The 26,933-nt window shown below is 40.8% G+C and overlaps 4 protein-coding genes across 6 annotated transcripts; 3 read left to right on the top strand and 1 right to left on the bottom strand.

The window, feature by feature from the left end:
- Window positions 1-709: 709 nt before the first annotated feature.
- On the bottom strand, window positions 710-6,039 carry LOC138635028 (adenylate kinase 7-like). Its single transcript, XM_069722334.1, has 18 exons — window positions 5,863-6,039; window positions 5,612-5,761; window positions 5,035-5,149; window positions 4,856-4,950; window positions 4,647-4,757; window positions 4,426-4,509; window positions 4,251-4,339; window positions 4,081-4,171; window positions 3,871-3,948; window positions 3,558-3,707; window positions 3,229-3,357; window positions 2,891-2,996; window positions 2,537-2,665; window positions 2,389-2,460; window positions 2,095-2,292; window positions 1,557-1,774; window positions 1,307-1,465; window positions 710-1,212 (listed from the first exon to the last, which is right to left on the bottom strand). The coding sequence occupies exons 1-18, from the start codon at window positions 5,944-5,946 to the stop codon at window positions 1,177-1,179; spliced, it is 2,094 nt and encodes a 697-aa protein (XP_069578435.1). The 5' UTR covers window positions 5,947-6,039; the 3' UTR covers window positions 710-1,176.
- LOC138635029 (actin, alpha cardiac muscle) lies at window positions 5,684-15,901 on the top strand. 3 transcript variants are annotated; one of them, XM_069722337.1, is made up of 8 exons: window positions 5,684-5,773; window positions 12,712-12,865; window positions 12,982-13,110; window positions 13,223-13,418; window positions 13,521-13,682; window positions 14,522-14,713; window positions 15,326-15,507; window positions 15,633-15,901. In XM_069722337.1, exons 2-8 carry the CDS (start codon window positions 12,737-12,739, stop codon window positions 15,774-15,776), a joined length of 1,134 nt encoding a protein of 377 aa, XP_069578438.1. In that variant the 5' UTR covers window positions 5,684-5,773; window positions 12,712-12,736; the 3' UTR covers window positions 15,777-15,901. The 3 variants fall into 3 exon arrangements, with proteins under 3 accessions (XP_069578438.1, XP_069578436.1, XP_069578437.1); XM_069722335.1 differs by lacking the exon at window positions 5,684-5,773 and adding an exon at window positions 10,666-10,986; XM_069722336.1 differs by lacking the exon at window positions 5,684-5,773 and adding an exon at window positions 12,425-12,451.
- A 5,028-nt stretch (window positions 15,902-20,929) lies between these two features.
- LOC138635035 (neuroendocrine protein 7B2-like) lies at window positions 20,930-25,221 on the top strand. Its single transcript, XM_069722343.1, has 6 exons — window positions 20,930-21,006; window positions 21,383-21,608; window positions 22,325-22,474; window positions 22,731-22,843; window positions 23,761-23,814; window positions 24,010-25,221. Exons 2-6 carry the CDS (start codon window positions 21,383-21,385, stop codon window positions 24,136-24,138), a joined length of 672 nt encoding a protein of 223 aa, XP_069578444.1. The 5' UTR covers window positions 20,930-21,006; the 3' UTR covers window positions 24,139-25,221.
- A 60-nt stretch (window positions 25,222-25,281) lies between these two features.
- Window positions 25,282-26,839, top strand: LOC138635036 (gremlin-1-like). The gene has a single exon (XM_069722344.1). It carries the CDS (start codon window positions 25,650-25,652, stop codon window positions 26,181-26,183), a length of 534 nt encoding a protein of 177 aa, XP_069578445.1. The 5' UTR covers window positions 25,282-25,649; the 3' UTR covers window positions 26,184-26,839.
- Window positions 26,840-26,933: the final 94 nt, after the last annotated feature.

Raw genomic sequence — 26,933 nt, 5'->3', positions numbered from 1 at the left:
TATATATATATATATAAGTTGCAGTTTACATCCATGTCCAGACTGATATAATATATATATATGTAGTGAAGACTAGAGATTAGTGTCGCCATTTCAGTGCTCAACAAAATGTGAAATATTGTCATCACCACCTAAAGTGCTGATGACCTGTGACTGTTTGTCCTCGTGTTTTCTTCCCTCTGTGGACTTTGTTCCATCATGTATCTGTAAGTCTTAAAGACTTGAGTTGTGCGTTCGGGTCCTTCCTCCTGCTCAGTTGTGACAGATTTATTTTTATATTCTGAAAGTGAGGCTGCAGACAGCTCCTCAACCACAAACTAACTACAAAGACAAACTGGTGTCTGCAGTTTGTCTTTGATAACCACAACAACTGGAGCGACACATTCCTACTTTATGAGACCGTTTACAACAATATCAGAACAAAGGCCTTCATTTTTCTTTCCCCACTGCCAGACTAATATATTCAGCGCAGCAAGGAGAAAACCCATACGTTTCAGAACATAAAACATGAGCACTGTCTTGTCTTTGGGTTGGATTTAGAAAAATAATCACTTTATTTCAAGTGCTTTTTTTTTCTCTTCATACTGTGTGAAGTTTATAGAAAGACTCCTTGCGCCACCTAGTGTTGAAAAAGCAAACCTAGAAAAGATAACAGGGCTGAAACCTGAGATTTCTCCAATGTTTTTTAATTTATTTATTTTTTGCAGGTGTTTAAGTTTTGTTTTTTTATCAACCAAAAGGCATTAATATATGCAGCATATATCAGGTTTACAGCATGGTATCTACTTTTACTTAAGATCTAGGTAATATTGGAAATATTATAGGTTTTTCCAGTCTGTACTCTCCTTAAATGTGATTTCTGGGAAGGATTAAGTTTCTTTTCAGCTGGAGTTTGTATACAATATTTATCACTTATGTAACTATAAAATACATTACATATATCCACAGAATTTCTTTTTTTTTTAACAAGCATGTAATCAAAACGTTTTCATATTTATCATAAGCCAGTAACAACAATGCATCACTGCTTTAATTTTATGTCACGATATTAAATATTAAATCATAAAACTGGTATCAACAAACTTTGTTCATACCATACTTTCAAATGTCGTTGTTTACTGTTGAACAGCTTGAAAACCTGCAGCTGGAGGTCAGATGTTGTCATTAGGGTTATATTTACTTCTGTTGACTCGTCTGTAAAAGATATTCAGCCTGCAAAAACAAAACACAATGTACTTGTACAATTTGAACTGCTACTCCCTGATCTTCAGTGTATTATATAGTGGAGGGTCTGCTGTGTAAATACCAGAAAGTCGACAGGGTCGTCCGGTTTGATCTTGCAGCACTCGACCATGGCCTCCTGGAGCGGGGGCATCACGTACTTCATCAGGTAGTTCCTCAGAGGAAGAGAGCGAGCTTCCAGCAGCTCACCCTCCTGTCGCGTCACCTCCAACAAATTCCTCTGCTAATAGAGCAAATAATTGTACTCACGGTTAGCGTGACCTCTGCTGGACCGAGTGTGAATGTTACACTCGAGTCTTCCTCGCTCAGCTCACCCAGTCCTCATACTGAGCAACCATCTCAGCCAGCGCCGCCTCCTTCCTGTGTTTCCTCTCAGCGGCCTCTGCAGCCAGTGTCTGCTTCCTCTCCTCTTCTTTTCTCCGGTTCTCCTCTTCCCATTCTTCTTGATTCCGTCCGTAATTCTTGGGAACCCCCACCGTCTCTGCGATCTTCTCCAGAACGTCTGTGTACTCTGGATCATCTGTGGTGACCTCTGGGGAGGAACAAGTTGAACTTTAATGCAAAGAAACAGACAATAAGTCTGCTGTATTGCACTGTAGCATAAATTCGGTGATCAAAAGGCAAAACAAAAGTAAAATGTGCAGCGCAAACAGATCTTTTATGATATACCACATACTGGAGGGAGTCATTTTTATCATTCTACTTATGACTTGCCATTTATGCATTTTTCTCACTGATGATTTGTTTTAGTAGGATTTTTTTTTTTTTTTTAATCCATATTTGTGATTTTGTTCTTGACTTGTCTGACTCCTTGTATCCTAATATGTAACAATATGGCTTTGAGGGCCGTACCAATTTGTTCTGGGTGAATTTCAAGCTCATGAAAGTAGTCCAGCAGTGTTTCCTCAGCTTCACTGAGTTGTCTGTATGTCGCCAGGCGAGGGATGAATTCATTCTGGGTGTAGTGCATTTTCTCCACCACGCTCTCTGGAAGTCCTTGTACTCGATTTATCAGAAAATCATCGGATGCATTTATGGCAAAAATATGCCCTGAAAAACATATAAATTTTTTTTAATTGTTTGAGTGTTTTGCAAATAAGTTAATTCTGTTAGACTTTAGTGGTGATTTAATGTCAGATCGACAACCTGGAATGATGTTCTTGTTGCACGTTGGAATTCTGGTCATCGAATCCGATTCCTGGTTCTTGGCATCTTCATCTGAAACACGTGATACTCTTTAGCACAAAGAATTCAATTGAACTTAGCAACAACTAAATTCATAGATGAAACTCACCAGCAAAAATCACCTTTGCTTCCTCGTAAATTTTAGGGAAGCCATCAAGGACAAATCCTTGATTCTTACACGGCTTAGACTTCAGTTTTTCTTGTAAAATGCGAAAACCTGGACGGTCAACCACTTTACCTGATGGAGGAAAACACTGGTTTAAACAAAAAGCGAGAAACTAAAGCACTCTGTTCAACAATACACTTAAAATACAGCCACGGAAACATCAAATCCAACAAGTTTCAGTAAAATAATCCTTTTCCAATGAGCACATCCCATAACAAACTGTGGATTTAACGACACAAGCGTCGACTCAAAGTGGTTTTGATAGTTCTTATTCACGGCTGTGTTTCTATGACCAACCTTCAGTTATTGCCATTCCTGTAAAAATATCATCCAGTTGTTTCTGTGCAGCTTTCTGTTCCTCGTTGCTACCATTTTCAGTGTCAACTTCAGCCACTATCTCCTTCTGCAGCACACAGAAAACGACATAACACATTAATGCTTAATGTTTATCATGTCATATGTCACTGCTGCCATAGAGGAGTGTCAAAGTCATAGATTTGATATAAAAGGTCAAAGTGACTCGAACTATTCATTTCCTCTTTAAGAACTTCCACAAGAGGGCAGTATATTTCCCATAGTTTCACTGGGGCAGTGAGAGACAAATGAAATCTGCCTTGAACACAAGGTCCGCTGACCAGTTGTGCGATCTTTTCCTCGATGATGACTTCGATCTTGATGTAACGTATTTGGTAACGATGGCAGAGCTTCTCTGCAATAGTGGTTTTCCCCACAGCTGGAGGTCCAACCAGGCAGATTCTTACTGGCTGCAAAATAAATGGAAAAGAAAGGAGTCATGGCCACATGCACGTACGACTGAGACTTAAGTACATATTCTGGGATTTTGGGATACAAAGCATCAGTAGATGCTTTGAAGCCTTGTATAAACCGTATCCAGTACAAACTGGCCATATACAACTACGAGTAATGATTGTAACTCTCTTATTTAAAGGACTTGTACACTCACAAACAGCCGCATGGTCTCTTTGTATTCCTCCACAATGCTCTCCATGTTATTAACCATCCCCACTTCAGACGTCCAGTGCATGTTGAAAGTGTCTTTGACAATAGAAGCGTCCAGGCGGAGGTTGATATTTAGGCACTCCAGTTCCTCTGGCTGAAATGGGAGACGAAAAAATGATTCACAATATGTTTAACACCAAATATTTCTGAGTGAAATACCGATGCAACAATGTACCGCAGAGGGGCAACATGATGCAGATGTTTATGAGAGGCACAAACAAACACAAAATAATAATAACAATAATCACGGACTGCACCTTGAATGCCTTCATGTCGATGGCTTCCTGCATTGGTAAGTTGTGAGTTTGTTCTGGCCCAAGCACATCACTTATCATCTAACGAGATTGGAGGTCAGAACAGGTTGTTTTTGTGTTAATTTGAACAATTTTCTTTCTTTCATTGCCAAAAGATCAGAAACACATTCTACCGCAGCCATGCGCGGCATGATTGTTTATTACAAAGATTACCTTTACGATATCCTCCAAAGTGTTCGTGGAATCATCGATGGCAAGAATGTACTTCAACCTTGGCTTGATTTCGATGATGTTTTGTATCACTCTGTGAAACAAACACAGTCAGTTCAGCTCTGCATCGATTACCTCCAGATGTATGTAAGAGGACAGTTGATTAAAATCACCCTCCGAGGTCGTATACGTGAATCATCGGAATACGATTTGTGCCCTCTCCAAAAATGGGAACTTTTGGAAGCTGCATCAACCAAGAAACCTGGAAGAAAATACAAAATTACACCGGCAGTATCAACAAAGACACGTAGTATAACGTGTCACCGAGGTTATTTTGTTAATATCCACCTTGAAAAAGTAGTGAAAGAGGTTCTCTCCCTTTCCGTACTGAAGACCGCTAGCCACAACATAACCTTTGAGTTTGGACTTTTTCTGGAAGAGTCAAATTCAGGACAGATGTTTTCATGAAAACAATTTGCACCGAATTGTTACGAAAGCAGAATAAACTGCTACTGAAATGTTGTCATGTGTTTTGAAGAACATTGAGATTATCATCAGCGTCTACGTACCGCTTGAGGCAAATTTAACACGAGTCTTTCCAGATCGTCGTGTTTTCTGAAACTGGGGTGAGGCCTTCTTCTTCGAAACTCTTTCTCTGATATCACACCATCTGTTTCATCCTTAGGAGGAGAAAAAAACAAAACAAAAAAAATCACCTTTTGTTTCAGGAACCTGACAAGTCGACAGTCTGCCCCAAATCTTCCCCGTGCAGGCTCACCGCATTTCGAGGTTTGGTCACGGCCCACGTCATGACAGTGGAGACTAAGATGAATATTTTCCGAGAATTGAAGTTGTTCATCTCAGCCAAAAGTGCTGTTTGTAAACAAATATATATATTTTAAGAGATATGGATCTCATTAAGCCACCAAAACATAAGCCTGTATCTCAGTCCCCCACCTGTCAGTACCCACGTTGCTTCTTCAACCTGCTGCTGCGTTGCACTTTCTGAAACGTTGTACACGACCACGTCACACTCCAGCAGGTGCTGAAGGAGCTCATCCATGGTTGGTGACTACAAAAGGAGGTTGTGTTAGAATATTTTGGATTTTATTTGCAGAAATACAATTTAACTTCAAGATGTCCCTGTTTGGATAAAAACTTTTTTTTTTTTTAATCTCTTTTACAATTAATTCTTGCATTCAAATGTACTTAAATAAAAGTAAAAGAGCCAACAATGCAGAATGAACTACTCCTAAGGATCGTACCGAAGGATATCATACATGTGACATTATTATATTAACGACAAGTATTTGAATTTTGCACCAAAAAAAAGTGTATTAAAACTGTAGCAATTAATCAAATCATGTCCAAGTCGATCATATGCTTAAAATGAATTAACTTACACTTCCTTCCCACCACTGCGTAAAGCAACATGCATTTCTTTTAACAAAGAAATAAAAAAAAAATCCAGCATTTAATATCCATTTAAAAAAAATTTTTTTTTAATTAATTTATTATTTTATGCCTGACTTACCGTATACAGCTCCAGACAGCCTGACTCTTCATCCTCGGAGGAAGAGGAGGACACAGTTCCCACGACTTGGAAAACGGGTTCACCTCGTGTAGCGGAATCCTCCTCGTCCTCGTCCTCAGACATCTCTTCCGCTACGTACGTTGATAAATACTGTCGAAATAGGTAAGAAACATTACTGGAGGACTACCCGGTAGTGGGCTTTTTTCTTCCCCCCCCCCAACAACAATAAATACAGGCTTTCTCTTCTTCACCTTGGCGATGTGCTTGGAGGAATATCCGTCGACGTCGTTGATAAAAATTCGTTTGGGATGAGTTTCTTGCTTTCTGTCCTCCATGTTTTTCTTTTTCAAACTAAAAGTTTAAATGACTTGAATGACTAGATTTATTATTAGACTATTGACAACAGAAATAGCCAACATTTATGAGGGAAAAAAAATGTGCCATCTTCATTAAAAAAAAAAAAAAAACCGTATAAGAAATGGCTTCCTTGTCGTCTTTACCGTTGCTAGGGACTCACTACGGTTGCTAAGGCTCAGCTGCCGGGACACTGGAACGTAAGATGGAAACGTAACGCGTCATTTCACGTAATCCACACTTATTGTCGTGAGTAAGGAACAGCTAAAAACCACAAACAAGGACGAGACCTGCATGGTGTTTTATTTCATATTCATCAACCATTCTTTACTTCTGTGAATTATATTTCTAAAAAAAAAACCATAATTTTCAAAGGGTACTATTCTGCAGAAGAAATGATGGTAGTACGCTATGTTAAAAAAGTGCTCAAAATTAAACATGCGAGTACAAGCACAGTGAAGTGAGCATTTCATATTCATCCACCTCAATTATTTGGGTTTACTTAAACCATTTATTTAGAAATTGCAGATTTGTTTTTTTTGTTTGTTTATTTTTGGTAAAAGTAATTTCACGCTTGACTTTGCAGGGTTCAGGTGTGCCATTATTATCCAGTAGGCTGGTTACTTTTTAGTGTCTTACAATGATATCTATGATCATAGCAGCTGTGGCTTTGACGTGAATCCCAACAGCGTTATATTTATTTTTCTTATTGGCCTCAATTAAAAAAGTTAAAACATCCGAATCGTGAGTTACAATGAGGCCCCTACATACTGAAGATAAATAAAGATGTTTTATGATCCTGCTCAGATGTGGCACATATACTTGCCATATCGCTTGCACTTTTATGTACCTGGTGTCACTCTTTGAAAGGCACTGCAATCTTTCCTGCAGGGACCTCCTCACGGCTCAACATCCCACTACTGCGCACTTACACACTATAACACACACACACACACACACGCACACACATGCACACACAAGTGGTCTTGTAGATCCCCTCATGGCACAGGACAATGGAGCGCTGACATGGAAACTTTCAAAGCGCTCCATATATTTATAGAGCCGGCATTATCTGAGAAACCGCTGGCAGTCGATGGTGTCTGCTCTGCACTGCACTCACTGAAACGCACCTCGTCATGTACTGAAAGCACAGTGATAATGAAAGAGGGCTGCTCAGAGGATGATTGGTTGGTTTGCCATGTGTAGTGATACATAACATCTCATTTGAATTAACCACTTTTTTTTTTTTTCAATCGGTGTGCACACATAACCAACAATTACAGGACGTTACATGAGTGTGATAATAATTACTGAGTAAAACAGGGGAAATAAAAGTTCAGTTTTCTGTAAAGAGGTGGATTATATATGAATTCCACACTTAAAAGGGAATATATATTGTTGCCAATGTATTTTCTGTCATTTGATTGATTGATTGACAGAAATTGAAATGAATCAGAAATTATTAATTGTTTATAGCATATCCACTATTGTTTACATGTTTATTCATACATATATTTGACAGTAGTTGTGCAGTCAGTTGAACATCATGGGACTGTTCACACAGTTGTTAGTTTATTTCTGTACATCGAGCTAAAACTAATAAATCCCTCCTTCATGAAGGTTCAGTTTTTGTGGAAACCGATTTAGATAGATAGTTACTTTATTAATCCCACAAGGGGAAATTTTTTTTAGCGAGCTGTTGATCATTTTTTGGCAAGACATGAGCTGCTGTTGAATTGTTTTGTGTCACTTTACTCGTGGAGAATGATTTACGACGACTAAATGTCTACTGGTGTGATTGCGCTGATTAACATTTCAACCAACAAGCAGTTTGTCAAACGCCGCCGAGCCGTCAGCTGTTTGCAGCGAGCATGTGGCACATTACAATAACGGCTGTCGGTGCCAGGAGCAGAGCTGCAGGGCCGAGAAAAGAATACTGATCATTGTCGGGAGCTGCTTCCAAAATGTACTCCTCTGTAGGGACAGTGATAGTCTGCTGTTATGGAAATGTGCAAAACATCAGACGATCAGACAATGAACTCTTTTCTTTCTTTCTTTTTTTTTACTCAATCTGAAATACTTGCATTCATAGAAATTAAAAATATACACGTGAAACTGAATGTAACTGAAGGTCATCAGCTTGATTTCATCAAATCTTATAATCTTAAACTTCCAGCCGTCAAACACTGAAGAATTGGGAGTTTTTCTTTTCTTCAAATATATTGCTCAGGTGTCGCACAATGTTTTTTCTGAGAAAAAGGTTTGTCAAATGGTAAACAAACCCCTGTCTACGTTAGAGACACTGGTCAGAAGCAGTTGTTACTAACAGCTGGTTAAGTGTGTGTGTGTGTGTGTGTGTGTTGGGAAGTGGAGGGGGGGGGGGGAGTGCAGGGTGGCGGCGGCGGTGGTGGGGGGCAGCTGTCAAGACGGACAAACCGTGTGCTTCCTACGTTCCCTTATAAGGATGAATGTCCCTGAAAACCATGGCCCATTTCAGCCCTGATAAAGACTCCACTCTGCCAAAAAGTGCTTCTCCGACTTGAAGGGAGCTGTTGACAAAACACAGCAGCGGTTTCACCCAAAGACTTATGTGATGTCTCTACTTTTTTTTTTTAAACATGCAGCTCAGTTACAGAACAAGTTAGGTTGTGTTAAGCACACACTTGAAACATATACAGCAGAAATTAGTTCAATTGAACAGGTTTTATTGGTGTAAATCTTGTCAACTCATTCAGAATCCTACCACCGAGGTCATGATAATAATCTCACGTTGAACTGCTTTCTTTGTTGTCAATTTGTTTTATTCACCAGACAGTCAATGAAATTATAAATGATTGATGCTTTGCAATGAATTTGGACTGTCGTCGGTAGAAAGTAATTAAATAGATTTACTCAAGTACTGCACTGAAGTACGGTTTTCAGGTACTTTTGAGTTTTTCCATTTTAGAACTAAACTCCATGACAGAAAAAAAAAAGAAAAAAAAAAGACATATTGTACGTTTATCTCCACTTTATTGATTTCAGTTAGACTAACTGTTTAATTCTTATATTAAGACTTTGCAAACAACATGATGCATTGCTCTAGATTAAATGCAGAACGAGATGTGAAGCAGTTCGAATGAACTCAATCACAATAAGTTTAATATTAAAAGAACCACTTAAGTGTTACATTCTTCAATAATTTAAACCACTAAATATAATATACCTTAAGACAGGAGCCACCCTGATACATTTTTTTTGTTTGATTTTTACAGTTCATCTTAAGGTAATGCAATGAAGTAAATATTTGAATGCTCTACTTTCTCTTCTCTTCATCCATAATATCTGATCTATGTGTGTGTGTTCATGATCTAAATGCTTCTTGCACTGCTGACTGTTGCTGCAGACCATCAGAGGGCAAAAAAAAAAACCTCCAGAAGCTCTGTGTTCACTCTCTCTCTCTCTCTCTCTCTCTCTCTGCTGCTGCTGTAACATTTAAATATAGAAGAACATCATTGAGCTCAGATATGACCGCGTCTCGTACATTCAACGTCAACACGGGCCGAACATGCCTGTCGTGCTTGCTGATGTCATCCCAAATGACACTTTAAACTGAGAGTTATTTCTCTTTTATTGGGTGGATAATACTGAGATCGCTGGTCAGATATTTTACCCCCGTTACAATACAAGACTCACAAAACTACACTCAAAAATAAGCCTAACTTGTACAGATTGTAGTGATTCACTTTACGCACGGTGTCATCAGATGCCCGAGATGCAAGATTTGAAGGTACCTGAGGTCTCCGTTATGAAAAAGCCTGGAATAGAAATAAACAAGTAGGTTAGTAGTGTCTCTTTTCTGAGGTACATCGCAGCACATGGCTACAAATGGAGTATTTCAGAGTGTTGATGGTGTGGAGGGTATTTACATTCTCATTGCACTCACAGGGGACCGGATAGGGCTGCAGCATGAGGTGACGAATCAGGAGCCCGAGCTGGCCCGCCGCTCTGTACCCCTCGGTGTGTGGCGACGTGCAGCCGCTGGCACCTGCTGCACTCCATTTCCCTAAAAGGAGACACTGGAGCCAATCAGAGCCGAGGACTGTTCCTAGACGCTCCCTGCACAGGCCGTCCCAGAGATCTGTCGTCTGTTGGAGGTCTGGGCACTGGCCTTCCCGAACCCCCCCTCCCTCCCTCCTTACAATATTGCCTCTCAGCTGTCTGGCATGTTTTTGGGCCCCCCCCCTTCCCCTCCCCTTTCCTCCATCCATCTTCACACATGCCACAACACTGGCAAACCGTCACCGGCAGTTTCCCTCAGACGGCTCCTTAACCAGATTGCTCAGGCGAGATCTCATATTACCATCACACCCGGCGATCGCGCACACGCACAGTGCCCCGTTGGAGCTTAGTCATATTAACACATCCTTAGGGACCTGAGGGGCAGCGCCACAAAGTATGAGTGGGAGAAAAGATGCTGCTACGTGTGAAGCAGGAATCTGAACTTATTACAAATGATATAGCTTTTAAATGTACTGATCTGCCTGCAGCTTTGAATTTGAAAGAATCCACATAAGTAATTTGCCACCTAAAGTAACATTAGATACAGTATTCTTGTGTTCAAATGAGTGTTTTTTTTGTCTCAAAAGTTAATTTTGCCATTTAAATGTAACATAAAGGTCATCAGTCAAAGATAACATACATATATGACATCATTTATCACACATAACCTGTTCAAACTTTTCAGTCCTTATACAGAATCATCCATCTTCAATAGAAGTCCCACGTGCTGCTTTTTATTTCTTACTTCAGTCGGTGGCTTTTTCATCTCCAAGGCAACGTCTCTCCAGTTTGGTGGTGTCCCTGACACAGGATCCACTTTACTGAACCATTTTGCTGAGCAGCACTTAATTTGGGCTTGTGTGAACTCCCGAGCCCGCCCACCAGCCCCTGGCCTCAGGACGCTGAGACATATTTAAGGACCCCCTCGCACCCTCGCCCCTTTGTCCCAGTGGAAACTCCAGTCTTGTGGTTACAACTTGGTGAGTCCCCCTTTTTCAGTCTGCTTTCTGTGTTTCAGCTGTTTGGGGTCAGAGAAGATGAGTAGATGCTGCCACTAGGAGATATTACTGCCACATCATGGATATGCAGTATTTTATTTTACAGTTTGGAGTTGTTTTTGATTCTTGTTTGAGTCTTGTATGATTTGTTGTTAGCGAAGGATGAATGAGAACAGGGCAGGATGGGAGAAAAGTGGGGAGAATTTGATGTTGAACGATTCAGAGACTGTTGCGGTATCTGGAGAATGTGAAAAAGGATGTGAGGTTAAGGATGCAGGATGTGAGATGCTTGCTATGGAGTCACAGGCAAGCATCTCTAACTAAGGTCAGATACAACCTGAGAAAGCTTGAGGTTCAATTAGCGCTGATATACTTCTATAAATAGAATAGATAGATAACTTAAAACTGACTTCTTAAATACCAGAGGAGCTGAAGAAATCAGTGTTTCACATGAGATGTAATCCATAGCAGGGAAAGTACTCCTCTGACATACTATTTATTGTGGGAACTTTATCAAATGGAAGTCTTATCTGCATTCAAATGATAAGAACTCTTTAAGCTCTTTACAGCTTAAAGTGAATGCTTTTCTTAAAAATTGAAAAAAAATTGTTTTATCAAGTTGCCCAATCTCGTAATGACAATATTTAGTTATATGATATCATAGGCACATTGAGGTAAAGTGTAATCCAATTTATTTTTATTATTTCATAAAAAATGCTTTTAAAGTTAAGTTTGATTGCAAGTTTTCTGTGTCTAACTCCTTTTATGGCACTAATTTGCAAAAATATACAAAAGTTAAACAATTTTAGCCTGAAATATCAGACTCAATCTTCTACAGGAACATCAGGGGGGAGATTTTAGGCTGGATAGATAGAAGTGTGATCTCCAGGTATTGTCAATAGTGACATCATATTTTGCTCATGTAGACTTTTGGTCAAGCTGACAGAAAAACTGTCACTGTAACGATGCCTTCATCAAAGTTCTGCTTCATTAGTCTCATTTGCATTATGAGGCTGAATTCCATGAAAGCATTACAGTGAATACTACAGCAGCTATGAAACCGCTCTTCCAGTTGTGGATTTGAACGGGGAGGACTCCATGAAGGACGATGATGCTGCCACTTGGGAGGCAGGCTGAGGCCAGAGATCCTGGAAAGGATCAGAGCACATGGTCCGGATCTAAACAGAGGAGTCCACTATGTGGCGACAGCTGAGAGGACACACAGGCCTCCGCTGCCACTTGTCAAAAGACACACCGCCTCAGCTGTTAACCGGCTCTGGCTTAATGATGAGACACAGAGGAGGGGTTGTAGAGGCGGAGGGGGGGGGGCGACAAGAGTCCCGACGCTGAAAATAGACCCGAGAGTGTGTGTGGGGCTTTGGGCCATGTCCCGTTTTGGCTTTTCGGGCAGCTGTAAGAATCGGAGATGAGATTAGAGCACTCAGAGGTGTTTTCACACTGAACATGGCGCGACATTGTTTCTCAGAGTTGCATGTTTTTTTGTTTTTGTTTTTGTTTTTGTGCGAAACGATCTTCCTTTTAGACTTTAAATGGAAATATTACACCTTTAAACATGATGGGGATCTTCTTTCCTGCTGAAAATAATCACTCTGTTCTTACTAAGAACCTTGAACTGTAATTCTGATCCAGACAAAATGAAGCATTTCTTTGAATCACATTGTTCCCGTCTCCATCCGTCTGTTGCAGAAGGCCAGCCAAAAACAGACCAAACATGTGTGACGACGACGAGACCACCGCCCTGGTGTGCGACAACGGCTCCGGCCTGGTCAAGGCTGGGTTTGCCGGTGATGACGCTCCCCGTGCTGTCTTCCCATCCATTGTTGGACGCCCCCGTCACCAGGTTAGACTAACGAAAGAGGACCCTAAGTTTCTGAAAGATCACATTTCTGCAGGTAGTTGTGGTGGTGTCCGTCTCGATCTTGAGTTTTTCTGAGATGCGTTTTCCTTCATTCGCAGGGTGTGATGGTGGGTATGGGTCAGAAGGACAGCTACGTGGGAGACGAGGCCCAGAGCAAGAGGGGTATCTTGACTCTGAAGTACCCCATCGAGCACGGCATCATCACCAACTGGGACGACATGGAGAAGGTGAGACGCAAGTGGCACTGATGTTTCTACATGGGTTACTTTACGTGATTGGAAAATGAGTGGAGAAGTGCTACATCTGCTACAATTCCTCCTGCCTGTCCTTGTTTCACAGATCTGGCACCACACCTTCTACAACGAGCTCCGTGTGGCCCCGGAGGAGCACCCCACCCTGCTGACTGAGGCCCCCCTCAACCCCAAGGCCAACAGGGAGAAGATGACCCAGATCATGTTTGAGACCTTCAACGTCCCCGCCATGTACGTGGCCATCCAGGCTGTGCTGTCCCTGTACGCCTCCGGTCGTACCACCGGTGAGTCTCTGCCAAAGGTCTTTGACTCCTCAACATCGCAGAACAACTAAACTTCACACTTTATACGTTCTCCTCTGACAAACTGCGTCTTTCGTCGGACAGGTATCGTGCTGGACTCCGGTGATGGTGTGACCCACAACGTGCCCATCTATGAGGGTTACGCTCTGCCCCACGCCATCATGCGCCTGGATCTGGCCGGTCGCGACCTGACTGACTACCTGATGAAGATCCTGACTGAGCGTGGCTACTCCTTCGTCACCACTGGTAAGAAGGCTTCACAACCAGCAGTCTGAAACAATTGCCTGAAAACAAAAAAAAAACGGATTCAATTTAAGATTGAAATGTTTTCTAAAAGGTTATATTCAGTCACTTTTGTTCAACGATGGCACCTGAAATTCAATAGTAAAGTACTCAAATCTTTTACTGAAGTAAAAGTAATAATAATCCAAAGTAAAGTCACAATACCTCCAAGTCAAACCACTGCATTCAAATTTAACTCAGTAAAACATTACTATTGGTAAAATATTTTGCAGAATAGCCCTTTTCAGAGGTTATTTTTATTTGGTTATATAGGCTATTTAATCATTATTATTATTCATTCATTTATGAGTAGGCAACGTTTGAATGCTGCAGTTGGTCGAGGTGGAGCTAATTTGGCTATTGTATATTCTATTGAGTAGGTTAGTTTTATTCATAACAATGCGATGTCAATTGTTTTGTATGTTAACTTTTGTGTAGTGCACAAAAGTAAAGTAATGTAACTAATTTACTTACAATTTCCTTAACTCCCCGCAACCAGGTAATGAAAATACAGGCTGAAACATAACAGAGGAATGAGTGAAGTCCAGGAACTGACTTCGTAACGTCCGTTAACCATAAGCTATTGGTCACATTAGGCCAAGTAGCAGCAAAAAGTAGTGCATATAATCATGAATATAAATGCCACTTTTCATTTATAAGAGAATGAATGAGTTGTTTTATACTTTGAAATCGTGACTGAAGGGGCATTTACTCATGAATGAATCTATTCATTTCTCAGAGTGTCTGGTTATTTGTCTTGAGAGACTGTTTGACTGAACTTTGACACTTTATTCTCCCTCCAGCTGAACGTGAGATTGTCCGCGACATCAAGGAGAAGCTGTGCTACGTGGCTCTGGACTTCGAGAACGAGATGGCCACCGCCGCCTCCTCCTCCTCCCTGGAGAAGAGCTACGAGCTGCCCGACGGTCAGGTCATCACCATCGGCAACGAGCGTTTCCGCTGCCCCGAGACCCTGTTCCAGCCTTCCTTCATCGGTGAGCCACCGCAAATACACACACAGTAATATTATAGTCATAATAATTGATTTCATAACGATAACAGGGTAGGAAAGTAATTTTTTAACAATATCCAAAAAAATTGCTGATGATTTGGCCCAATAATCTGTGAAAAATAAAAAGTAGTAGCAGAAATCAATCACACTTTCCTTTAACATCCCTTATCTAGCATGTAGGCAGCATTTGATATTTAATATTAATAGTTTAAAACACACTTTAATGTAGTTGCAAGCAGATTGAAGCAAATAATAACAGGCAATATACAGTTGTTGTATTAATAGGAAATAGGAAAAGTTATAATTTATGACAAATACTGCATTGAATAACACATACATACAATGCTCATATATCTGCTTACAGTAACAGTATACTATGGTATAAAGTTGTTTGTTAAAGGTTTATAAAGTGCTTAAGCTAAATAGAAAAGACCTTCAGTTTCATATTTTGCCTTTTGCTTTTTTCTTTTACTCCAAAACACTGCAAATAATATCAGGCTATGATCAGTATTTTGTTTTTTTATTATTCTTGAGTTAGTACACACTTCATTATGAGGCGTTCAGGCGCTTACCTTTTCACATCTCACCTTCCCAGGTATGGAGTCTGCTGGTATCCATGAGACCGCGTACAACAGCATCATGAAGTGCGACATCGATATCCGTAAGGACCTGTACGCCAACAACGTGCTGTCCGGCGGTACCACCATGTACCCTGGTATTGCTGACCGTATGCAGAAGGAGATCACCGCCCTGGCCCCCAGCACCATGAAGATCAAGGTGAGCCCGACGGGTCAAAGCCTCCTGTGATGAAGAGGAAGTGGACGAGTTCAATATATATCACTATTGTGAATGTAATCTCGTACTCACCTCCACCTCACCTCCACCTCTCCCCTTCCCTGCAGATCATCGCTCCCCCTGAGAGGAAATACTCCGTCTGGATCGGCGGCTCCATCCTGGCCTCCCTGTCCACCTTCCAGCAGATGTGGATCAGCAAGCAGGAGTACGATGAGGCAGGCCCCTCCATCGTCCACAGGAAGTGCTTCTAAATCTCCAACCAACACCAAAAACCCAGACACCGCCCACACCAGCTTTTCTTCCGTATCTATTTCTACTGTTCCTTTTGCTGTATATACATGTACTGTTGTAATAAAAATAGTTGCTTTTAACAGTATTCTGCAGAACTGGAGTCTGTCTCAACGTGCAGGTGGCGAGCATTTCCATGACCCTATCCGACGATATATATATATCAGCTTGTTGAGAACAATATTTGGTTAAAATGGTGATCACACTCATCAGTATTTATTCTTTATGTTCAACTTCAACCAAATCCTGATGGACATTTTTTGAAAGCAGACATTAAACACACAGAAGGAGCAACAAGTTCAGGACAAAAAAACAACAACCTGTAATTAAATTTAATTAATTACAACTAATTCTGAAAAATAGATACACCTACTGAAATGAAAAAAGAAATGGCAGCAGGTCAGGCCAACGATCAATGTATTAAAATGTGGAATATTAGGACCAAATATAGAGTGGAAATCTTTTCCTAACCCGAGGCCAGAACTTTTAGCGTTATTTCAGAAAAACCTCAAGTCCAATTACAAAGAACATAAAAAAAAAACGGACAGAATTTGAAGCCTACATGGACACCCTAATTCATGACCAGTGATTCTCTGTCAATTTTGTAAGTTGTACCCCCACGATTTGAAACCGCAACCGAGCAAATGCAGAAGTAGGCCTACCATTTGGGGTACATTGAGTTAGACTGAATGTGCACAATAAATTCACACAAATGCTTTCACACTTGCATTTTCAGGGCTTGTTGTTAAGATCTCTTCACCCTGAACCACTGAAACGCGAGTAAAACTTATAAATCTCTCTGTTGTGTCAGACACTGTTTTCAGCAATTCTACAAAAGTTTGCTGTTCAGAAGTGAAAAATACTAGTTTACTGTCGATAAAAGGCTAAAACAGAGATAAATGTGTGCTTATTTAATCATGCTTACAACATGACTACAAGTATTTCTTTAGTCGTGACTGAAAAATGGATCAATGGCCACCTAAGATCTGAAGGGAGTTACGTTTGAAGCCAGAAAATCTCCTTTCTACCATCCTCCCCATGTCACCTGAACGCACCACTCTTCCTTCACAGGTGATATTGATGAGCATAATAAAGTCCGGCTCCTTCAGTCGCAGGTGATTTTACCCTGTGAGTTAAAGGGATTATGGTGACTCAGTGAAACACTTTGAACTGCTTAGTTTTTTTTAAGTTGTTCCGGTGAAATCATGGTTATCGACAGTAACGTGATTCGGTTTCACCTTCAAGTCCTGTACGGGATATCTGTGAAGACCTTAGAGAAGAAAAAAGACCGACTGTTAATCAGCGGTGAAAAGGTCTTTGGTGTTCCTCTGGGAAATTTGCCCCGGCGATACATTCCTGAGTTTGGCCTCGTGCCCTGGTGAGTGTAAAACGGCAAGACTGGAAAGTTGTTTTTTGTTGGTATCATTTTATAGGACAAAATATTAGACATAGACATTTTGAGAATGATTTGTGTCTCAGCTTTCTGGTGGATGCGTGCTCATTTCTTGTGGAGCGTGCCGGGACTGTGGGCCTGTTCAGGAAACCAGGCGCTCTTCCACGCATTAGGACCCTCAGGGTAAGATTGTGACCTTTTTTGTTAGGTTAGAATAATTTAATCTTTGCTGGAGCAACAGCGACATCTGGTGGTTTCAGCAAATACTGGTTCTTTAATGACATCACAGTTGCCACATTTTTAGGTACAATCACCTAAAACAAACTACAATACGACATTCCTGTTTTTGGTTTTTTGGGTTGTTTTTTTTTAAACACTTGTAGATGTTGATTCAACTATGATCATACTGATGGCTATTTTAAATTTTATACCAAACTGGGCAGATTAAATAACAAAAGCATGTCTCTGAGTAGATGTAAATAAATTCAAAGTGCAGATATGAATTGTGATGTCTTTCCTGTCCGTTTTAGGCCAAGCTGAACTGTGGAGAGGGGTGTCTGTCCTCGGCCCCCCCCTACGACGTGGCCACTCTGGTCAAACAGTTTTGCAGGGAGCTGCCGGAGCTGCTGTTTCCCTCCGAACTCCACGCAGCTCTGCTCAAAGCCCAGGCGCTGCCTGACCTGCACAGCAGGATGGCGGCCCTGCAGCTGCTGTCCTGCCTGCTGCCTGCCAGAAACTCCTCCTGTCTGCACTACCTGTTTGACTTCCTCTCCAAAATCTCCCGGAGGTAGGACACCATACAAATCATGAGGGGACGTTTTAAATCCTGAGACGTAAAATCAACTTCTGCAGTGAAGACTGGTTAACGGTTTACAGAGATCATTGTTTTAACACTAAATACTCACTTCAGAGGGACTGGTTGTATTTTTTTCCCGCACAATTTCAACTGGATTTTAAGTTGATTCGACTCTACAAGGATCAGACTGCTTTTTTTTTTGCTTTTTTTTCTCTTTGCCTACTTATTCGGAGTCTACAAGTTTCCACACACTGCAAGGACACATTTATTTACAGTTAACGGACAATAATTATTAATTGTCTTGTGCTTTTATGTCGGCAGTGAACTGTTCGTACGATTTATCACATGAATTGTTATTTTTGGAGAGAAAATTTTGCATCACAAATTCCATAAAATGGTCTTTTCTAGGAAACTCTATTAGCTAACAAGATATTGGATTTTAAAACGTTTTATTCACACAAAAATGTCATAAAATACAATGCATAAGAAAAAATGCAGACTGATTTGTACCCGACTGTACATCTGTATCTTGACATACAAATGATGATTTCCGACTTTCAAATTAGAGGCACAGATACGGTTCGTCCCGCAGATACTTCGGATTACCTTAGAACGGTGTGTTTTCTTCACCATTGGTTGTGAACTGTCTCGTGACCCCTCAAATGAAGCAACGTCTACATGTTTACGCTGTAACCTCTCGTCCAGCTTATGGGCTTTAGAGTGGACATGAATTATGAGCAGATGATTTGATTTTACTTTCAGATATGTTCCATTTGTGTCGAGTACAAAATACAGAAAAGACAAAAATTGTAGTTATTTTATCTTTTCCATCTGTGGACTGCTTGGATTTATCGCAGGGCCTCTTTTGAGAGCTACGACGAGCGCTGTAAAAACATCACGTTTTTCTCTTTCTTCACTCTGTGCTGACAGATGCTCCGAGAACTTAATGACCAGCTCGAACATCGCTACAGTCTTCGCTCCGTGTCTTTTACCGCCTCCAAACAAGGCGGAGATGTCTGAAGGACGACTTAAACTCAGGGTTCTGGTCTTGCGCACCTTCATTGAAAATCCTCATCTATTCGGTATATGGGACCAATTATTTAGTGTTTAATACTGTATGGTAAAAAAAAAAAAAAAAAAAGCACATTTTGATGGGCTTAATATCTGCAATGTTTTGATCCCAACATTTACTAGGTGTGATTCCTAAAGCTGTAATGGACAGTATGGAGTTTCTTGTGAACTTCCACTTTCAACACGTCTGCTCGAAGAAAGGAAACGGCAAGAGGCACAGTTTCCAAGGTAAAAGTCATTAAGCAAATCACTGTCGGCGGATTTAAGCCGGTAGTGTGTTCCTGACCTCCATCGTCTCCAATGTATGATAGTCATACAGTCTGTGAAGATGATACCCTGGATTCAGGGGAGGTCGAAGGTCAAGCGTCTGGTCTCGGAGCAGAACCAAAGGGCCAAATCAGAAGACAGACCAGTGCTGAGGAGAAGCCTCGGCCTGAAGATGTTCCCCAACGTCCAGCTGTTCAGGACCTGCGTGCCTTTTGCAGGTGAAGACAATAAGAGCAGTAAACGGACGAGAATTTTCTATTTTGTGCAGTTTGTAATGATGTTAAAACTGTTTCTAGATCAAGGTTTCAGACCTGCAGCAGCTTTGTTGGAAGATTTTAATCCTGTTGACAAAGAGTCCTGCAAGACGCCACTTAACAGGTAAATTATGAAAGTAGTTATTAATTTCATGGGATTTTTTTTTTTTTTTTAAATTGTCTCACACCAGTTAATCAGACAGCAAAACATTTCAAAGCTCTTAAGTATGTGATTTCTACAAGAACTAAACAGAGGGGTTTTTGTAGTCATGAATTATTGTGCCTTTTGGAAAAATGTCCGTTTTTATTCAAAGAGGACCATGTCTACGCATCTCTGCAGCGTCACAAACCATCATTCAGTTTTTAGAGGGAACACAGTCAAGTAATCAGCAAATATGAACTGTAGAAGCAACGTACAGTGAATCGTCACTGGCTGGTCTCGTGTCCCTGGTTGTTTTCAGAGATTCGGCGAGGTCGGCCAGAGGACACGCTGCAGACGGCTCTCCTGTGCTCGCTGCTGTGGGGAAACTGCAACGCACACTTTGGAGAAAACGAACGTCACTATAATGTATCAAATATTGTTTTGGGGTTTTTTTGCGCATCAGTTTAGGTTGTTACCTCTGATTAACAGGACTACATTTATAAAGTGGCTCAGCGTAGTGACATATGACTATTTTAACAATCAACATTTTAATAAATTCATGTACTTCACCATGAAGGTGTGTTATGGGCAAAACGTTCCTCCTGTTAAGTGGTCAGGGTAAGGAAACATTAGTTTATCTGAAAAGCAAATCAAATAAATTACATTTTTAAAAAGAGCAGAGAGGCTCTGGCTTTGGGTGTCTCTGTTTCCTGTCTTATTCAGGCCTTATTAAATCCTGTGAGCTTTTGCAGAGTCCAGATAAAGGGATGGGGGAAAAGAAAAAAAAAAAAAGGGAATGAAACCATAAATGCAGGCTAAGTAAAAGCACAGCACGGATATGCTTGTTTGTACGCTGATTTGTCGTGTCAGTGCTGAGCTGTTCTGGAGTAATTGGCACAAAGTAAGAGCCAATGAGGAAAGAGGATTCCTGGTTTCCTAGCAACTGCCTCTGAACCGTGTAGCGGAGCGGATCGCATCCTCCTGCAAGGTTGCATAATGGTCAGCTATGATGACACCGGAAGCCGAGGGTTTCCCTTCAAAATAAAACTGCAGACTAGGTCTAGAACATTAAAAAGCGTGTTGATTTCGGCTCAATTGACTTGTAGTTCGATTGAATTTGGCTAAAACGTGAGAGACTCGCCTTCAGAAGCGTTTCTCGGTGTATTTGCGAAGTCAGATTTTAGTTTGGAAACCGGAAACGTAAGTTTCCGCTGAGGCTGGCTTGACAGGTGTCGCGCAGCAGGCAGGTCCCTCCTTCAGCGCGGACAAGGTAAGAACAAAATACACAGAAATCCCTTTTTTTAAAAATCATTTGTGAAGCCTTTCTAACGGTAAAATCCTACATATGATGTATTAAATATAAATAAATACTCTTTTTTATGTATTATGCTGTTTGTTTTTTTAGATAATGGGGGCTACTTATAGGTTATTTACATCGGCTTTAGTGGTTTTGTTTACTGAGTGAGTTGCGCACTTGAGCTTTTTCATTTTACAAACAATAGTCTGCCACCTTCCACGGTTTGTAATGACCTGTTACAACCGCTTCATATTGGTCCTTTTATTTAATTTTTTTTATTTTTTTCATATCTAATTAGCCCGTCACAGTCCGTCTCGTGCACATACGCGTTGTGTTTTTGTGCCCGCAGATGACAGAAATGTGCTCCGCGGTGCGGTTATCGTTGCTCGGCCTCCTGCTGTGCCTGCAGCTCGGCAGAGCTCCAGCCCGCAGCCCCCGCACGGCGGACCAGGTGTCCGAGGCCGACATCCAGCGGCTCCTGCACGGCGTCATGGAGCAGCTGGGCATCGCTCGACCCAGGGTGGAGTATCCGGCCCATCAGGCCACCAACATAGTCGGGCCTCAGAGCATTCAGGGTATGTGGCGTGGCTTTAGAAAAAAAGACAGGCGAGAGTGGAGTTCACGTTAAGGAGCAGACAAGTGAAACAAAGAAACGCGTCATCTGTCTTAATGTTGTAAGCTGCCGTTTTCCAATAGTTTAGCGTTTTATTTCCTCTTTAATCTTGTTCTGGTTAAATAACCTACTATTACAAATAACATCTAATACTGGGTTTTCTTTGGTTTATTACCATGGATACAAGGTAAATATTGCACATGTCCTCATTTGGCGCTGTAATGTGCCTTGTTTGTTGATATCTGTATTGGTTTCATGTGGATTTTTGTATGTACCGTTTTCGGGTTTTTTTCTGCATATAAATACTTCTTTGTGATTATTATGTGTTCAATCATACAAAATGTGGTCCTGTAATTCTACTTTTGGGCCGTGTTTGTTTCCAGTGTTTTCTATGACCTCATGTCGCAGTACAATGGTAATTCATTTACGTGGATCCAAGATTTCAGTGCATTAAGCATGTAATAATTTCTCAGAGGTTGTGTTAACACACAGTGACAGTAATTTTGTTTGTTTGAAATGGGGTTTCATTTTGTGCTCAATGCTTAAAGCAGAGGATGTAAACATAAAGCTATTTTTTACAATGAAAATACTGTTAAATATGCCTGTTTTTCTGTGTTAAGGTTTTTCTGGCTGCTGTTGTTGTTTTATGTTGACTGCAGTGTGCCTTTTCTCCACCAGGTGGTGCTCACGAGGGGCTGCAGCATCTCGGCCCTTATGGGAACATCCCCAACATTGTGGCTGAGCTGACTGGCGACAATGTTCCCAAAGACTTCAGTGACGACCACGGCTACCCGGACCCTCCGAACCCCTGTCCCCAAGGAAAGACAGGTAGAAGCCCGGAGACATTATTTCTTACTCGTGTCTGGAGAGCCTGAAGGGTTAATGACTCCCTTTTGGGGAAATTATGGAGATTGCTGCTTTTTTCATTTTTCTCGGTGCTATTTTTAGCCTCCAAAAAACTAAAAAATAGTGACACCAATACCTGCCAGCCTTCTCCAGGTCACACATATTGTAACTTTCCTGATGAACGGTAGAAGTGACGCCCTGTCTGTCTGCGCTGTCTGTGCCTGATTTGCATTCACAGCAGCAGACGGGTGTTTGGAAAACGCTCCTGACACCGCTGACTTTAGCAGAGAGTTCCAGAAACACCAGCACCTCTACGACCCGGAGCATGACTACCCAGCCCTGGCGAAGTGGGTGAGTACTCGGTCGGATTGCAGGTGTTGATTATTTGCGTTCTTGTTTTTTTTTTTTTTACTATTTGTTTTGTCGATAAAATGTAGAAAAATCATCCCACCGAGGTTAAAATTACTTATTTTTTATGTAAACAAAAATCAAAAATGTTCAGTTGGTAATGCTTGAGATGGAGAAAAGCTGATAATCCTTAGAATTTATAAGTTTTTATAAAACTTGTCACAAATACCTTCCTGACACTGACTTCTCCAGTTATTTAACCTACAAATCAAATAAGTTTGCATTTAGCATTTGGAATACCTTAGTTACCATTTTATCTGAACACGTGCCAGTTAAAACATGTAGGGAACCACGCCTGCATTAATATTAACCTTATTTTACAAAACATTTGTTTTTGTTCAAAACAACTTACAGTAAGGTGTTTCATTTAAATGGATTGAGAGGGAGAAGCGTAGCCTTCCCAATCAAACTACTAAAACAGGATGTTCAGTGATATACAATTATTATTATTATTTCTTTAAAATATTTTAGACCTAGTGCCAGCATGGTGTTATGGTGGAGCAGTTTTATTTCAGGTGGACCTAATCTTACTCTGATTGTTGCAAACAGCGTTAAAGCAGCAGCAGCAGCAGCACACAGAGCTTTGGTTTCTCACGCTTGGAACTGTTTAAATAAAAATTTAAAAAAAAGACTTTTGTAATTTGCATTGATCCACTTTTCAGCTCGTATCTTGGGTCTGGTCTGAGGAAGTTTGCCGCTGAGTGTATTTACTCACTGAAAACGGCATTCATACAATTTGTTGACTGTAATTCAGGAACAAAGCGTCCGGCTGCAAGACAACAGATATGTGATTTTATGTCTGAAATCTTTTTTCCTTTTTTTTTTTTTTTTTTTTTTTTTTTTTTGCTGTTTCCTTTCAGAACAAGGAGCTTTTGTACCAAAAACTGAAGGGAGGACCAAAGAGAAGAAAAAGGGTATAATCTTTCATGGTTGTCTTTTTTCATTTTTCTGTGGGTTTATGTCAGAGAAACCACACACATCACCAGCAGTGAGCTTTTACCCCTGAAGGGAAGCGCTCATAAACTCATTTGATTTATTCTCTCAACATGGACGACTTCATGTACATGTTTACATTATGTATACAAACATTTGTATATCTCCGTCTGCAGAGTGCTAACCCATATTTGATGGGCCAGAGGTTGGACAATGTGGTCGCCAAGAAATCTGTTCCTCACTTCTCTGAGGAAGAGGAGGAAGAAGCACCGACTGACACCGCTGCCAGCAAATCCACGACCTAAACTCCCGCAACACTCACTGTAACGTTGACGTATACTCTCAGATAAACGTTTTTAACACTGCACATTTCAGCATTTTGAGTAATAGGACTGTGACCGTGCAAGTATTGTATTTGTTAATGATTTATTTTGGTGTATTGCAGCCATATTAATTGTCTTGGATCTCAGGCACTGATTAGACACAACATGGTCCTGTCTCTTTATTCCTAGTATCTAACATTATGATCCGAGAGCTCGGTCATGGACACAAAATTGTGACACTCAGCTGTCGTCTCGAAGGGCAAATTATGCCAAATTGCAGAGAAAACCTGACAAAAATAAATGTCTTTGCTAACAGCCAGCACATTGGACCTTGTGTTTAATTTCTTTAGACAACTGCTATTCTGAAGTCTTAATATTGAACCTTAAAGCGCCAAAAAACCGAACTGTCTCGGAGACCAAATTCATTCCCCTAAAATCTGTCAAAGGCTTTAAAGTGTGAAACTGAAACCGGAAAGGTGTGACCGACCTGCCGTACAGTAAAGGTTTCAAGCCAAATATGTTGTACCTTGGATATTGGATTAGGTCAAAGTTCACTGATACCAGTTCCCTATAATCTAATTTTAAGACATGTATAAGTCACTTTGTCTTGAGTTTAACAATTCAACCCAAAATACTAAAATATATGGTGTTAAATACTTGTGTACAGTATATCTACCACTGTATTATAATAAGTTGTATAAAGATATATTGATCTGGAGTAATGCTGAAACGGAGAATTATTATTATTGATGACTGTACAGAGATCACTTTAATCACGGTTTGATTTTTGTATGTCGCAATATGAATTTCCTTCTAATCATATCCTCAACAGTAATTATAAATAGTAACAGTCTTGCTTTGTCATTTAAGGGATGATTGCGAAATACTTTACTGTAGCATGGCAAATATTTTAGAGCTTACTCGGATGTGTTCTCTTCGCTATACTGCAGGTATATTCATCTCTACAGGCAGCACTGACTTTGTTGTTACCTCATCTTGTCAGACATGGTTGTTTTCTGTTTTTGTTCTGTAATGTCAAATAAACGATTTATCTGCATTGACAAAGTTTGGGCGAAGCTTCTTTTTGTTTCCCTTGTCAGGAAGATAAAGAGAGGATCAGGGTTTCGAGGGGCGTGTTCTGTAAAAAGTAACTCGAGAGTTGGGAAAACCCCTCAATGTCATTCATAAAGCCACTGTTTAGGAAGCTGGCGCTCCAGAGGAAACGCATGCTGTTAAGTGTCTGACTGGAGAAAGTTTTCTTCAGAGGAGTTTAAAAAACAACAACAACAACAACAACAACAGGTAACTCAACTTAATTATAATTGATTTTGTTTGTGAAACAGAACTCTTAAATTAGCATGTATTTGGTAAAAAATAAAAAAAATAAAAAAAGTGTGCTGCTTGCTTGCTGCGTAATTCGTGTGTAAAGGTTGTGCGTAAAATCCTCACCATCAATAACTGACGTTTATGTTGTTTTCCTTTTAGCTTCCATCATGGAGACACACTCACTGCTCATCTTTTCAGTAGTTTTGCTACTTATCCCGCCGGGGAGTGCGAACGCTGGGACATTTCAAGGCGCGTTCCCATATCCCAATAAATACAACCCGAATGACTCGGAGAGGTGCCTACAGCCCCCCATCAGTGGACTAATTACCCGCGGGACGGGGCCCGTGACCTCAACCGACGAAGTGTTGGAGTCCAGCCAGGAAGCGCTGCACGTTACCGAGCGTCGGTACCTGCGGCTGGACTGGTGCAAGACGCAGCCACTCAAGCAGACCATCCACGAGGAGGGCTGCCTGAGCCGCACCATCATCAACCGCTTTTGCTACGGACAGTGCAACTCCTTCTACATCCCGAGGCACATGTACCAGGACGGGAACGCCTTTCAGTCCTGCTCCGCCTGCAAACCCAAAACCTTCAGCACCGTCACGTACACCCTGTTCTGCCCGGAACAGATGCCCAGCACCAGGAAGAAACGGGTCCAGCGCGTAAAGCAGTGCCGCTGCACAACTATTGAAACGGATTAGACCCAAACTAAGACACGCTGGTCGATAATATCTCCTCTGTAGAAATTTTTTAAAGGGAAAGAGTATTTAAAGGGAAAATAGGAAAGTGAAGAACTTGACTGAGCCTTTTTTTTACTATGAGAGAAAATGTGCAACAATTAACCACCTTGTTTACTGGAAGACAGAAGATACAAGTTGTTAAATCAAATACCTGTGTTTCCTCTATGGTGATACTTTGTCCTGCAAGTGAAAATTTATGACACTGACCAAATATCCTGTCTGTTATCAGTCATTGCTTCCATATAGTTTTTGTATACGTTAATGGATTTGCAAGATCTGTTGGAAAATGGTTTTAGATGCATGTGGGTGACCTTTTTACTCAGAGCTGGTGAGATTGGGTTTAAGCTAAAAGCAGAATGGTTTGCAACCATTCATAATGTCATATATGTTGCAAACATGCAGGTGAATGGACGTGTTAGACTTATGAGGACATGTGAGAAGGTGCATTGTTTCCACTGTGTGGGATGTGAAGCTGAAGACTTTTGTGATATAAAGATTTTGTATTAAAACCTGCACTACTAAATGCTACTTGGTTTTAATGGCTGTGTATAATTTGTGTATTGTAATGTTGCTTGTAAATAAAACGGCATTCAAGCTATTCCATGACATTGTTACTTATCTGATTGGTGATTTTATTTGTGGAAAAATATTGTACTTGACATGTAAGGATCAATGCAAAACATAGCTGCAATGTAAGAATCTAGACAGAAC

The sequence above is a fragment of the Brachyistius frenatus genome, unplaced genomic scaffold (assembly GCF_029030835.1).
Source record: "Brachyistius frenatus isolate BFR_SWC_R1_liver_20210118 unplaced genomic scaffold, ASM2903083v1 Contig_286, whole genome shotgun sequence".
Lineage (NCBI taxonomy): Eukaryota > Metazoa > Chordata > Actinopteri > Embiotocidae > Brachyistius > Brachyistius frenatus.
Note: the sequence above shows the minus strand (reverse complement) of the source record. Positions and strands in the feature narration are given on the sequence as shown.